The sequence below is a fragment of the Mobula birostris genome, chromosome 11 (genome assembly GCF_030028105.1).
Source record: "Mobula birostris isolate sMobBir1 chromosome 11, sMobBir1.hap1, whole genome shotgun sequence".
Classification (NCBI taxonomy): domain Eukaryota; kingdom Metazoa; phylum Chordata; class Chondrichthyes; order Myliobatiformes; family Myliobatidae; genus Mobula; species Mobula birostris.
In genome coordinates, this window is record NC_092380.1 from 82,095,026 (window position 1) to 82,107,915 (window position 12,890).

Below are 12,890 nucleotides of genomic sequence, written 5' to 3' on the forward strand. Positions count from 1 at the left end.
TGGACAGTGGATATTTCAGCTCAAGTCTCATTTGGACTGCAAGAGTAGATGAGAGATGACTAATATTAGATGTTGAGAATGTGGAGCAAGGGCCTGCAAGTGATTGGTGGATTCACGTGAGGAGTGATAAACAGTTGGAGGAGAGAAGCGTGGAAGTAGCATTAGAGTGTGTAATGATAGGTGGGTGGTGAGCAAAGGGCTGCAGGTGATGGAATTTGATCGGAAAGGAAGGTGAATCCTGGAACCAACTAAAGGAGGTTGATGGGCAGATTGGAGAAGTTGGGGCAGGGGACCCAGTAGAAAGACTGGTCTCAGGGGAGGATAATAGAGGTGGATAGAAGAAAGATGCAGGGTGATGGGGGGGGGTGAGGTGTGCAGGAGGAGAGAGAAAAGTGGCAAATTGGAGCAGGTTATCTGAAATGAGAATTCTGTGTTCATGGTATTTGGTCGTAGACTACCTAGATGGAATACGAGGGGCTGTTCCTCTGGTTGTCTTTGGCTACACCTTGGCAGTTGAGGACAAGACAGAGGTGCAGTAGAAAGGGGAATTAAAATAGTTTGCATCAATCTGAAGTCTTGGCTTGGTATCTTAGTTGATTATTTATAAATCTCCCGACTTTATAGATGAGTGTGGAATGTGAAACATAAAAGGTTGCAGGTAAAATTAGTGGGGGAGTGTGACTGCACTGTGAACCAGCATAGAGCATAGCCTGAATGACTGCTCCTATGTTGCAAGGAAAAATAGAGGTAATGGTCCATAATGTTTTGCAAGTTTTCTTGGGATAAGCCGTGCTAAAGTATAACAGCATTGTTACATTGGCAACACTGAGGCAGATGACTAAATGCAATTTGCAGGGAGCATTAACAAGGATCGGCGAATTTGGATTATTGTATTTAGCAGCAGATGTCTTTTGAAGTTGCTAGACCACCATTTATGTGCACATAACAATGAGCACCAGTTGCTTTGCTGTTATTTTGAAGATTCAATTTCTGGATTTTGCTTTTGGTAACTCCAATTTAGATAGAATTGACAAGATTGCTTGGCCCAATCAAATGAATGAATAATGTATTCTGGAGACAAAAAATTGAACTTTGGTTTTGACTGAATACTGGCAAGCTGAATTAATTTTTTTTAAAAAGCATATGGAGTGAGCTTCCAGTAGAAGTGGTAGAGGCAGATTCGATTTTGTCATTTAAAAAAAATTGGATAGGTATACGGACAGAAAAGGAATGGAGAGTTATGGGCTGAGTGCAGGTAGATGGGACTAGGTGAGAGTAAGCGTTTGGCATGGACTAGAAGGGCCGAGATGTCCTGTTTCCGTGCTGTAATTGTTACATGGTTATATCTTTGAAGACTGGATTTGCCATAGAGCATTGTGCTTAAGCTACCCAGTATGGTTGTTCACTGTGTCCAATTTCCTCATAATTATAGCTAAAACTATTGCACATTGAGGCATGAATGCACGTTTTTCAAGCGCTTTGTTGTTAAGTCATATAGATTGCATAATAAATTGAAGCTTTTGCTTCTAAATTATTTCACAATTAAAGTTGTTCCCATAAATCAGAAACTTTGTCCTACTTTCTGTTAGACCAATACATAGGGTGCATTAATCAGAATTGTAGAAAACATCTCTTAAAATTAAAACTGGTTTTAAAATCTGTTTTGATATGCTTTTAAACGGAAATTCATGTGTAAATTTCTTCTTTACAGCCATATTTCATTAATGAGTTAATTAAGGACAAAAAACAAATGATTGGGCAATTTGGTGGGCATAAGCTCAAAAATGGTGAATTTGCTAATTTAGTCATTAGTTAATTTCTATACTGGGTTTAGTGCCGATTTGCTTCAAGTATTTGATGTTTGGGGAAATGCAGAAAAGAAGCTTGTTGTGAATGAGGGGTGGGGGGAGATGCTAAATCTGCCTGGATTATTTGAGCCATTGTAAATACTTAATTTAGACTACCTCATGGATCACCAGGTTTTAGGGAGCTTTTAGTGAAGTGGATGACTTTATCCTTCAGGAATTATTCATTGGATAAGTTTTGATTTAAGATTATAGAGGAAGCAATTGACATTGTCATAATGGCCATATATTAAATAGTAACTTTCTTTTCTCGGAGGCTAGTTAACCAAATTTATTTGAGCATTGTTTTTGATTCAAATGTTTGAAGTTTGATTTGAATATTCCTCTGGTTCTGATGTTTAAATATACTCATTCTCTACTCATTCACGCTTGTCTAGGCTTGTAAGGAAAGGGGGAATTGCTGCATATCTCACATCATCCACCCATGCAGATGGACATTGGGACTTCATCCTTATTTAACTATAATTTATCCAAAATGTTTTACTTTTGCTGTTTTTGGCTGTAGTTTTTGAAGTTCTTTAAAAGTTTGTATAAGTGGACTTCTAATGTTTCATATGAGTGGGAACTAATTTTGATAATTTTATAGTTATATTGATATTAGTATTCTGTTCACAGAATTTACTTTGCTAATATAATAAGGTGAATTAAATTTTGCTATTTTTTAAAACAATGAATGCCATTGCATATGTTACTGTTTGTGATCCAACCTTTTCCAAAATTAGTCAGGAATTAAATTTCCAGAACAAAGTTGATGTTTTTGTCATTGTCCATGATGAATTCTCTTCATTGAAAATCTCCATGATTTTTCTTCCCATCCAGACATTATTCAATTAATTGAGCAAATATTCCCTTGTCTTGGAGTGAGGATCTCCTGACTAAATAAAAAAATTTAGTTAGAAGAATCTAACATCTAACAAATCTAACTCCTAAGTTAACAAATTTCACAACACGTGCCAGTAATAATAAACCTGATTCTGATTCTGTAGGCTTCTATAATAATTTAAAAGAAAATCACTTTGATCTTGAACCTAAAGCTGTCTGTATCTAGACCTCCATTAGCCAAGAGTCTTGGGCACTGGCTCCCTTCTCCAGAATTCCCTATTCATTTGGATTTTCTCTAGCTTCTTGCCCTCAGTTTCTAATTATTACTAACTGCTGATATTGACCAGTGTATTTTTTCCTGTTGCTTCATGCACTGTAACCTAGTTCATTCTGAACTTGTAGCACCCTGCTTATTAAAACCAGACCAGATAATGTCACCAAACCTGCCTACAAGAGTGGTGCTGTTATGGTCTGAACTGACTTCTGTTTCCTACATGCTAAACACCAGCTCTTGGTTACATGATTTTTCTTTCTATCCAGACTTATGAAAACTGTGTTGAGATTTTTTAATTTTTACATGCATAAACCATGCATTCCTCTGAATCATGATCCCAACATTGAACTCAGTGTCTAAGACCTGGGAAATGTTGACAATCTTTCTTCAGGAGATCTTCCTTCCACAGATTCTGCCAGGTATTGCCTTCTCTTCTACCCTCTGCCCATGGTCTATAAGTAGAATTGTCCGGGCAGATCCATGGTTTCAGCCTGCTCTTACTGAAAATATATTTTCCCCTTTTATCTTTTTTTTTCTTTCTTTATCCAGTCCCTTCACTCACATCCATGACACTACTGGCACCCTCCAGCACGTAGACAACTTCCAATTACCTGCTCTGATTTGGCTTATTTTGCTGTGATATGCATTTCCTCAGACTTTTATCCACAATCAGAAAGGTCTTAACAGTTCACTCTTTTTTTGCACAGACACACAACTCATTCCCATGCACTCATTTGGCTGAACTCATCTTTATATTGAGCAACTTCTCCAAGTCAAAGTAGCTAAAAATCAAAGTTGTAGCTATGGAGCTCGCATGACTTCTGGCTGAATTTTTGCAAAATACAGAATTTGTTCTGATTCTCCTAGGGAGTTGCTACTATTACTCTAGGTGCATCCTCCCCATGCCTGCTCATGAGCCATTTGTGACTTTTCTGGATACCTTTTACAGGCTAGCCACAGAATCTATTACAATCTTACAAACGCACACAGCTGCCTTCCCTACTTATGCCCTCTCTATTTCCTGGTAGTGTTCTGTTCTCCCAATTCTCCCATTTCGTCATTGTTGCCTGGATGACATCATTCCAGACAAGACACTGCCATCTTTCCTGAATCATAGTATATGGAGTTTTTGACCTCAATCCTCTGATTTCCCACACATTTGTTCTCACTTTCTCTCTAAATGGAGTAAATATTAAAAACTATTGAAATCCTCACTAGCTCCATGATTCCACCACCAGATATCTCTTCCCTTACCCTTCTTAACATTGAGGGATATATTGTTTTCACAAACGTCTACATTTTTGTCCTCACCAATCACATCCCATCTTACAGTAATTCCTCATGCAACCAAAGGAGATGACACTCCTGCTGTATTATCTCTACACTTTACATCTTCCAGAGACTTAAATAGTATTTTTAAATGAAAAGTTGAGCACGTGGCCAAGTGGTTCATCTAGTGATCTGAAGGTTGCTAGTTTGAGCCTCAGCTGTGGCAGTGGGTTTGTGTCCTTGAGCAAGGCACTTAACCACACTTTGCACTAGTATCTGTGCAAGGAGTGGCGTCCCACACAGACTTCCAATCTGCGCCTTGTAAGGCATAAAAATGCTCGTCGCAGGCCTCTCATGGTCTGAGTTGATGTTCCCTCCCTCCCTTTAAACGAAACAATGATTTAATTCCAGACTTCAGGTCTTCTGTAGTGTTGTAGTGAAGCCTAATGCAATTTTGAGGATCCACACCTCTTCCGTTAGGGATTTGATATTAAATTCCAAAATTTAGAGGCCTGGCTCTTTCTGGGTCAGAGGTGATGATTTCTGCTATAAGTCATCCAACTATCATTTGGCCCTGTTTTTTTTTTCCCTTTTTCTGTTAATTTGGCCTTTAAGCGCCCCCTTTGGTGTATTTAGACAACCAATCGCCAGTACAAATCTGACTTCCCATACTAACTTGGTTTTTCTTGATTTCTTCTGACGAGTATTTTTAACTTGTAACATTAACTTTCTTTTTACAGATGCCACTTGCTGAACATTCATAGCAGTTTCTTTTTATATTGTTGGCATATATTCATTCTGATTATGCATTGATAGATTATGTTTGCATTTAGTATATGTCACATACATTCCTTTGAGGGGCTTTAGTTTTGATTGTGGGAAAGAGAAGGTGACTTTGTTCCACGATTTCCTTGTGTTTGATTAAGAGAATCTGAACTCTTAGAGATGAAATCATCTAATATTTCTGTAATATTCAGCAGATACTATGCAACTCAGAAATAAACTCTTATTATTGGCTCATTCTCCCCCTTCAGTAAGGATATATTTTCTGCCACCAAGCTTGTTGAAACTTGATGTACTGAATGTATATTGCATCAACATTGACCAATTCACCTTCAGTATGTTTTTCGCCCAGACTTTCATTACATAATTTGTGTCTTGTAGATTTTAATTAAAATAGTGGTTAAAATCTACGTGACAGAGATAGATGGAGGGCAGTTAGTGTTGAGGGGGCAGGGAGTCTGTAGAAGGATTTGGAAAGATTGGGATAATAGGCAAAGAAGTGGCACATGGAATATAGTGTAGCAAAGTGGTAGGTCATGCACTTAGGTAGAAAGATTAATGTGTAGACTATTTTCTAAATGTGGAGCAAAATCAAAAATCAGAGGTGCAATAGAACATGGGAGTCCTTGTACAAGATTCCCTGAAGTTTAACTTGCAGGTTAAGTCAATGATGAGGTAGGCAAATGCAATGTTGGCATTTCCTTTCGAGAAGACTAGAATATAAGATTAAGAATTTAAGATGTTGTTTTACAGGGCATTGTTTAGACCACACTCGGGGTATTATGAGTAGTTTTGGGCCCCCTTTTTTAAATGTTAGAGAGGCGGTTCAGGAGATTGATCTTGTATCAATGTATTGATTTTGTATTAAGGTATAAGAAGCACTTGGGCATGTGCCCACTGTAGTTTAGAAAAATGAGCATTCTCATTGAAACCGTTCGAATATTGAAAGGCCTAAATAGAGTGGATGTTTCCTACGGTGGGTGAGTCTAGGACCAGACATCCACTTAGAACAGAGATGAGAAGGAACTTCTTTAGCCAGCACGTGGTGAATCTGGAATTCATTGCCACGGATGGCTGTGGAGGCCATGTCATTGAGTACATTCAAAGTTGAGGTTGATAGGTTATTGGTTAGTGTGTTGGGAAAAAGCCAAGAGAATGGGGTTAGGGAGGGATAAAAAAAATCATGGAATGATGGAGCAGACTCTATGGGCTGAGTTACCTAATTCTGCTCTTACGTCTTGTGGTCTAAAATTGTTCTGGGCAACTTCCTCACCTAGTGTCATAGCATATTAGCCATGAATAAACAATGATAGTTACCTTCCAGTTAGTATATTCAATTTTCAAGTGCTGCCACAACCACCCTAAATGAGCCCTGTTACAAAATGCACTACAGTTATTTGCCCTGACTACTCTGGCAATACCTCAAACCCTTGATCCCTACCACTAAGAATGATGAGGACAGCAAGTACGTGGGCATACAATGGGAAATTCCCCTCGAAGTGTCATCCATCTTGATTGACTTAGAAGGATTTTGCTGGTCTGCCATCTGAAGTACTGTAACTTTTTATGGTGTGGCTCATTTCTTCTCTGCTCCCTCCCTCCCCCCCTCCAAAATAAGTTCTTCAGACAATGAATGTATGCTTTGCCAATGATGCCCAATTTGGAGGAAAAAAAATGATTTTGAAATGATCACACTATAGTTGTTCCTTGTGATAGAATTCTGTTGTAATGTGTGTATAATCTGATTCCTGGTTTGTCAACATTAGATTTTAAAAGTAATTTTCTTGAAGTTGTTAACTCCTTGGTTTATAGTGGACAAGCTGTTGTTTGTTGGTTGTGCTTGACATTTTTTGCCAGTATCAGAGAGGTCATAGAGAAATGTTTAACTACAACAGCAAGTGACTAGAAAAGTAATAGGTTGCAGCATTGCAAATTGATTAACTTTATCATAAGTACTATAAAATACTCAGTGAAATATGTTGTTTCTGTCAATAACTAACACAGTATGAGGATGTATTGGGTCAGCCTACATGCAAACAACTTACTAACCAGAATGTCTGGAATGTGGGAGGAAACCAGATCATCCAGAGGAAACACATGGTGATAGGAAGATTGTACAAACTCCTTACAGACAGCGAGTGGTGGGAATTGATCCCTGGCATTGAAGTTAATGCTAGCTGCTACATTACCATGCCTCCTGGTTTGTAAATTGGCCTGTTTAAGTAGATGGGGAAAATTTTTATTGCTGTCATGAAACTTGTATTTCATATCTTGCTTTTCTCAGTTTGTACATGCAGTTTCATCAAATAGTGAAAAAGTAGTTAAAATTGTAAAGTAAGCAAACAGAAGCTAAGAAAGTACAATTAGTAGCAAGCTGAAGATTACACAGAAAATTTGTCATGTTGCTTTTTGCGTACTTGTGGGATTTAACTACTTAACATGCTGCTTTTAAATTTCCAAATTTGCATTAGTTTGTTAGCATGGTACAAACTTTAATTAACCATGATTTAGCTGTCCTTAAGTGAAGTATTTTGTGGTGGAGTTGGGCTGTCATTATGCATTAGGGCTTTCTCTTCACACTCCCCCCCCCCCCCCCCCATTGTATTAAGGAATATTGACAAAGCATTGCTAATATGCTGAAACAGAGTAACACACATCAAAGTTGCTGGTGAACACAGCAGGCCAGGCAGCATCTCTAGGAAGAGGTGCAGTCGACGTTTCAGGCCGAGACCCTTCGTCGGGACTAACCAGAATGTCTTCATGACCCTTCGTTAGTCCTGACGAAGGGTCTCGGCCTGAAACGTCGACTGCACCTCTTCCTAGAGATGCTGCCTGGCCTGCTGCGTTCACCAGCAACTTTGATGTGTGTTACTTGAATTTCCAGCATCTGCTGTTTTCTGTTGTTTGAATTCCTTGTTGTTTGATGCTGAAACAGATCTTGTTTTCAAGGCAGAGTCTACAGTTTTGTAAGAAAGGCTGCATTTGTAGTTCAACCTTTGTCTGGGCTTTTGCACTGTGATAACCAAGAGATGCTCTTTTGAGCTTGTTGCACCTCTGAACTTTTTTTGCTTTTGTCAATGAGATTGTTCATCCACCACTTACCTGCAAAAGTGTGGATGTGTAGGAGCTTTGTTCAGTAAGGTTTTTTTTCAAAACATGCAGTTCATTTCCTTATTTTACACCACCTCAGATATTATAAGGTTTCTAAAGTCCTTCAGAGCCTGGGATTACATTCTGTATGCAAGTTGTACTAACAATTGCATTTTTTTCAATGGATTAGAACAGAAACAATGTACAGTAATGTGGGACAATAAAGTTATATTATTCAAAATAGCACAATCTAGATAACTTGGTGTTTTCTAGTCTTTGTATTTTGAAGACTTTTAGCTGCACTGAAATATTTTCAACATTTTTGATCTGGAAATTTTTTTTAAAGGGCAAACTGGACGACTACCAAGAAAGGCTTGACAGAGGAGAAGTACTTAACCAAGACCAACTGGTAAGTAAATTTAGGATTAAGGAAAAAAAATTGCAGGTGCAAAAGCAGAATCATTTTTGGGAGTTAACATCTCTCTTCCTCCATTCTCCTGTAATTAGCTGGCCAAATGCAAGGAAGGATAGAAGATCAAAGTTCTGTGCCTTAAGTCATGCAAACTCCATTTGTATGTGCAAGTTAAAATTTTTTACAAGCCAATACTGTGGATTTAGTTTAATATAATTCACAAGTTACTCTATACCTAACAAAGGTTTGTTTTTTTAATGCTTCATTGTAATTATGAAGCTTTTAAAAATGTAGGTTTCCTTAAGCAACACATACAGTGTATAGAGATTATATATGTGCTGCATAAGGAAATCTGCATAACTTGAGTACTTTGACAACTTTTTTCTTTACTGTAAAAACTGCCTTTCGTTCTGTTTTTGGAAGATTTGCGTATGCATATTTTTGCATAAAGTTGGATGTGTTTTGAAAGACATTTGTAATATTGTAATGTTTTTCTAACCCTTTATTGGTTAAACAAAAATGATTAACAAACTCAGCCTGTACAATTTCTCCTTAAAACTGAAAAACTTCAATACAGGCAACATCCTACAATTACTTCTACATTTTCCCCACAGTTGCGTCCTTCCTATAATATGGCAACTAGAACTACTTGATTCTCCAAGATTGCACAAAGAATATAAAATAAGGTATACAGTGGAGGAGCAAGAAATTAAAAACAAGCTCTGGGGTATGTGGACTCACAATTAAAACTGCAAATCCAGGATCTGCTGTCATTTTCAGCGAATATTTCAATATTGCTAAACCTCAATGTTTTATGTTCTCTTCTTTTGAATAAGTATGGTCTTGTTTGTCTTAGCTATTGTGTTGTGAAGTTGTAACACGTTGTCCTAGCTTTTGTATTCTATACCAAGGCTGATTGAGGTAGGAATTCCATGTGTTTATTTACTGACCCTCTCCACTTGTGCTCCAGCCTCCAGTAATTTATGGATTAGTATCCAAGGTCTCTTTGTCCTTCACACTTAACAAGATCATACTTATCCAAAAGAAGGGAACATAAAACATCTTGAGGTTTAGCGATGAAGTTTAAAGCATTCACTTAAACTGACAGCAGATCCTGGATTTACAGTTTTAATTGAGAGTCCATGTACTCCCGAGGGTGCTGAAGGTAATTTCTTGCTGCTCCTCGTATTCTTCTGTGCAATCTGGAGGAATGAAATCAATGGGAATTTTGTGTTTATAAACTTAGCTTGCTATAATTTACTCACAGAATGTTAAACTTCATTGCAAAGGTTATACTAAGTCATGATTCAAGTTTAGGGACATTTCTGGCAACCTTGAGTCTGTATGTGTGGGTTCTAATTATCTTGAATAAATATTTCAAATTAAGTTTTTTATTGATAAATTAAAACTTGACTCCTGTTTCTAGTTATGTGTTCTGATCTTTGCTTTGCTCTTGGCAATATGTGGCTTTTTCCTTTCTGCTTTGCTATGACTAATCTTCATTGCAATTGGCTATAGAGACAATGTAGCATTACTGTTGTTGAATACCACTGTCATCTAGAACTGCACAGTGACCACCAGCATTGAGTGCTAGATCTTTGCAAGCAGTTTTTTCAATAGTTCAACATTTTGTCAAAGCTGAATACAAAATCCACGCCGACAAATTTAAATTTTGTAAGTGACATTGAGATATCCTTTTTATTTTCCCATCTATCCAAGAATATATCTATAGATATGGATAGTGAATGAAAGTGAGATTTAGAGTCTATTTTTGCATGTTAAAATCTCAGATTAAACCCCATTCTTCAGTTGGCTTAAATTCTGACAGCATTAAACATTTATTGTTACACATTTGCTTGACTTGATAAAATAATTCTGCTGTTAACTGAGAATTTCTCACTGCCTGATTATTTGCAAGGTCTACAGTTAGAATATGCTAACTTTTAAAACTGCATTGGTGATTATGGTGAGTTGATGGCCTTTAAAGCTTATGTTGTAATATGTGTCTTTGCTTATAGGAAGCTGTTGGAAAGTTACAGGAAGTTGCAAATAACCTGGAGTTTGCTCGTGAACTGCAGCGGAGCTTCATCACATTAGGCCAAGATGTAAGTATCCCAAGAGTTGTTTGGGGAGAGGGGGAGTGGTGACTGAAGCATAATTTGCAGATTTTGTCACAAGCAGGTAATCAGCTTTTTGAAAGGGGTAAAATGCACTGGTGCATGAATATCTCCACCCATTTTAATATTCGTCCGTGTCCTTTTGGATGTTATCCCACAGTGCTGATTCATTATAGTTGTCTTACTCTGACAGTGAAGCACTCAGATTGCATTCAGATTTCACTCATTTGCTTGCACTTCAAAAACAGAAGGACATCTGCTTGGGCTGTGCGCTACTATACTGGAAATCTTAGGCAAGCTCCTGTCTTCCCTTCTGCACTGAAAACCTGGTGTGGATCTTGGCGTTCTACTGGTATTCCCCAGCAATGAATCACTAGTGGTGACCGGGGAAGTAGTGCAGTTGCTCACTGCTAAAATGTGGGACTCAGAACTGCACCCTGATAGGAGGGGCTCTCCACAGCCCAGATAGTTCTCTATGGGTAAAAGTTATAATAGGTAGCTTCTTCACAGCTGGCATACAGGTGATCCGTTGCTGAATTGTCCACCAGGTTTCTGCTATAATCCTGTAAAGGATGGGTTTGCACCAGATTTCTAAGTAGAGAAGCACTGTTAGTAATGGATCTCTCAATACCTAATGCTATAAAGATCCATTCCTGTGCTGACTCCATTACCGTTCTCTTTCCTGAGACTGCATTCTGCATGTTAAATGAGATACCGGTGTTGTCTAGCTATTTTACTTCAATTCTATTTTTAAATCTGCTCTGGCTGACATTTCTAATACTGTATGCGTAGAGGAGGGAAGGATAGGTGTAAACACTTCTGTTCCGGTTTATTCATTTGGGTTCAATTTGTGCTGAAAATTGCTGTGCATGCAAAGCATACTTGAATGTTAATATTTCAGTTCCTGGTTGTCTTAACTTCTGGAGAAGTGTCCTCTTAATGAACATTAATCTGCAATTTCTATTTAGCCATAGAATACTTGGGTAGAAATAACATTGCATTGAATTGTCTATAGTTGTGCCTATGAAAAAAGGGATATGTTGCATTCTATCTGATCGACATTTCTTTCATTGCTTTCTTGCAATGATACGGCACAACTTTAATAAGAACTTTATATTTTGCATTGTTTAACAAAAATTATGACATCTTCCTCTTGGTATGCATCTTTTGCCTCAGAACATGGCCCAAAAATTGCTCAAATGTTCCTGGAAGGAAACTGGTTAACCAACACCTTTCCAGGAACAATTAAGAATTGTTTTGACATCTTTAGTAGACTGCCTAAAACTTCAATAAACAAGATGAAAAAAAAATTAGAAATGAGACAAGTTCAGAATTCTGCATAGCATAAGTGGAGTTCATTTCTCTTGCCTTTCTGGAATTCTCCATCTCCATCTACATCTACAGACAGATTAATGACCAATGTTGATGGTGAGACTGCAAAGTCAAATCGCTGTCTCATTTTAAGTTTTTCTCACTTTGCTTCCTGTAATAATTAAATTTTCCCAGTCCTTCGTCTTCTTGTAGTTGCTCCGATACATGGGTGACACTTTCTATTGTGGTAGTTGGGAAGCCACAGTTGGAGAGGTTATTTCAGAACCCTTGACTGGATCTGTTCAGTGTACCTTTGATCCCTTCTGTCTGCCCCTCTTCCCACTTTATTTTACTTCCTTTTCTATCTTCTGACCATAAGACATAGGAGCAGAATTAGGCTATTTGGACCATTGAGTCTGCTCCACCATTCCATCATGACTGATTTATTACCCCTCTCAACCACGTACTCTCCCCTTCTCCCCGTAACTGTTGATGTCCTTACTAATCAAGAACCTATCGATCTTTGCTTTAAATATGCCCAATGATTTGCCTCCATGGCCGTCTGTGGTAATAAATTCTACAGGTTCACCACCCTTGAGCTAAAGAAATTCTTCCTCATCTCTGCTCTAAAGGGGCATACTTATATTCTGAGGCTGTGCCCTCTGGTTCAAGACTCCCCCACTATTGGAAACATTCCCTCCACATCAAGTCAAGTCACTTTTTATTGTCATTTCGACCATAACTGCTGGTACAGTACACAGTAAAAACAAGACGATATTTTTCAGGATCATGGTGCTACATGAAACAATACAAAAAGTACACTGAACTATGTAAAAACAACACAAAAGCTACACTAGACTGTAGACCTACCCAGGACTGCTTAAAGTGCACAAAACAGTGCAGGCATTACGATAAGTAATAAACAAGACAATAGGCACAGTAGAGGG

The 12,890-nt window shown here is 38.0% G+C and overlaps 1 protein-coding gene across 3 annotated transcripts in view; it reads left to right on the top strand.

Moving 5' to 3' along the window:
- Positions 1-12,890, top strand: part of caprin1b (cell cycle associated protein 1b) — a 102,459-nt gene that overhangs the window by 33,314 nt on the left and 56,255 nt on the right. For all 3 annotated transcript variants that reach the window (XM_072272654.1, XM_072272653.1, XM_072272655.1), the window contains exons 2-3: positions 8,450-8,512; positions 10,534-10,620. In XM_072272654.1, coding sequence (XP_072128755.1) covers positions 8,450-8,512; positions 10,534-10,620 — 150 coding nt within the window. The remainder of the gene's footprint in view (positions 1-8,449; positions 8,513-10,533; positions 10,621-12,890) is intronic.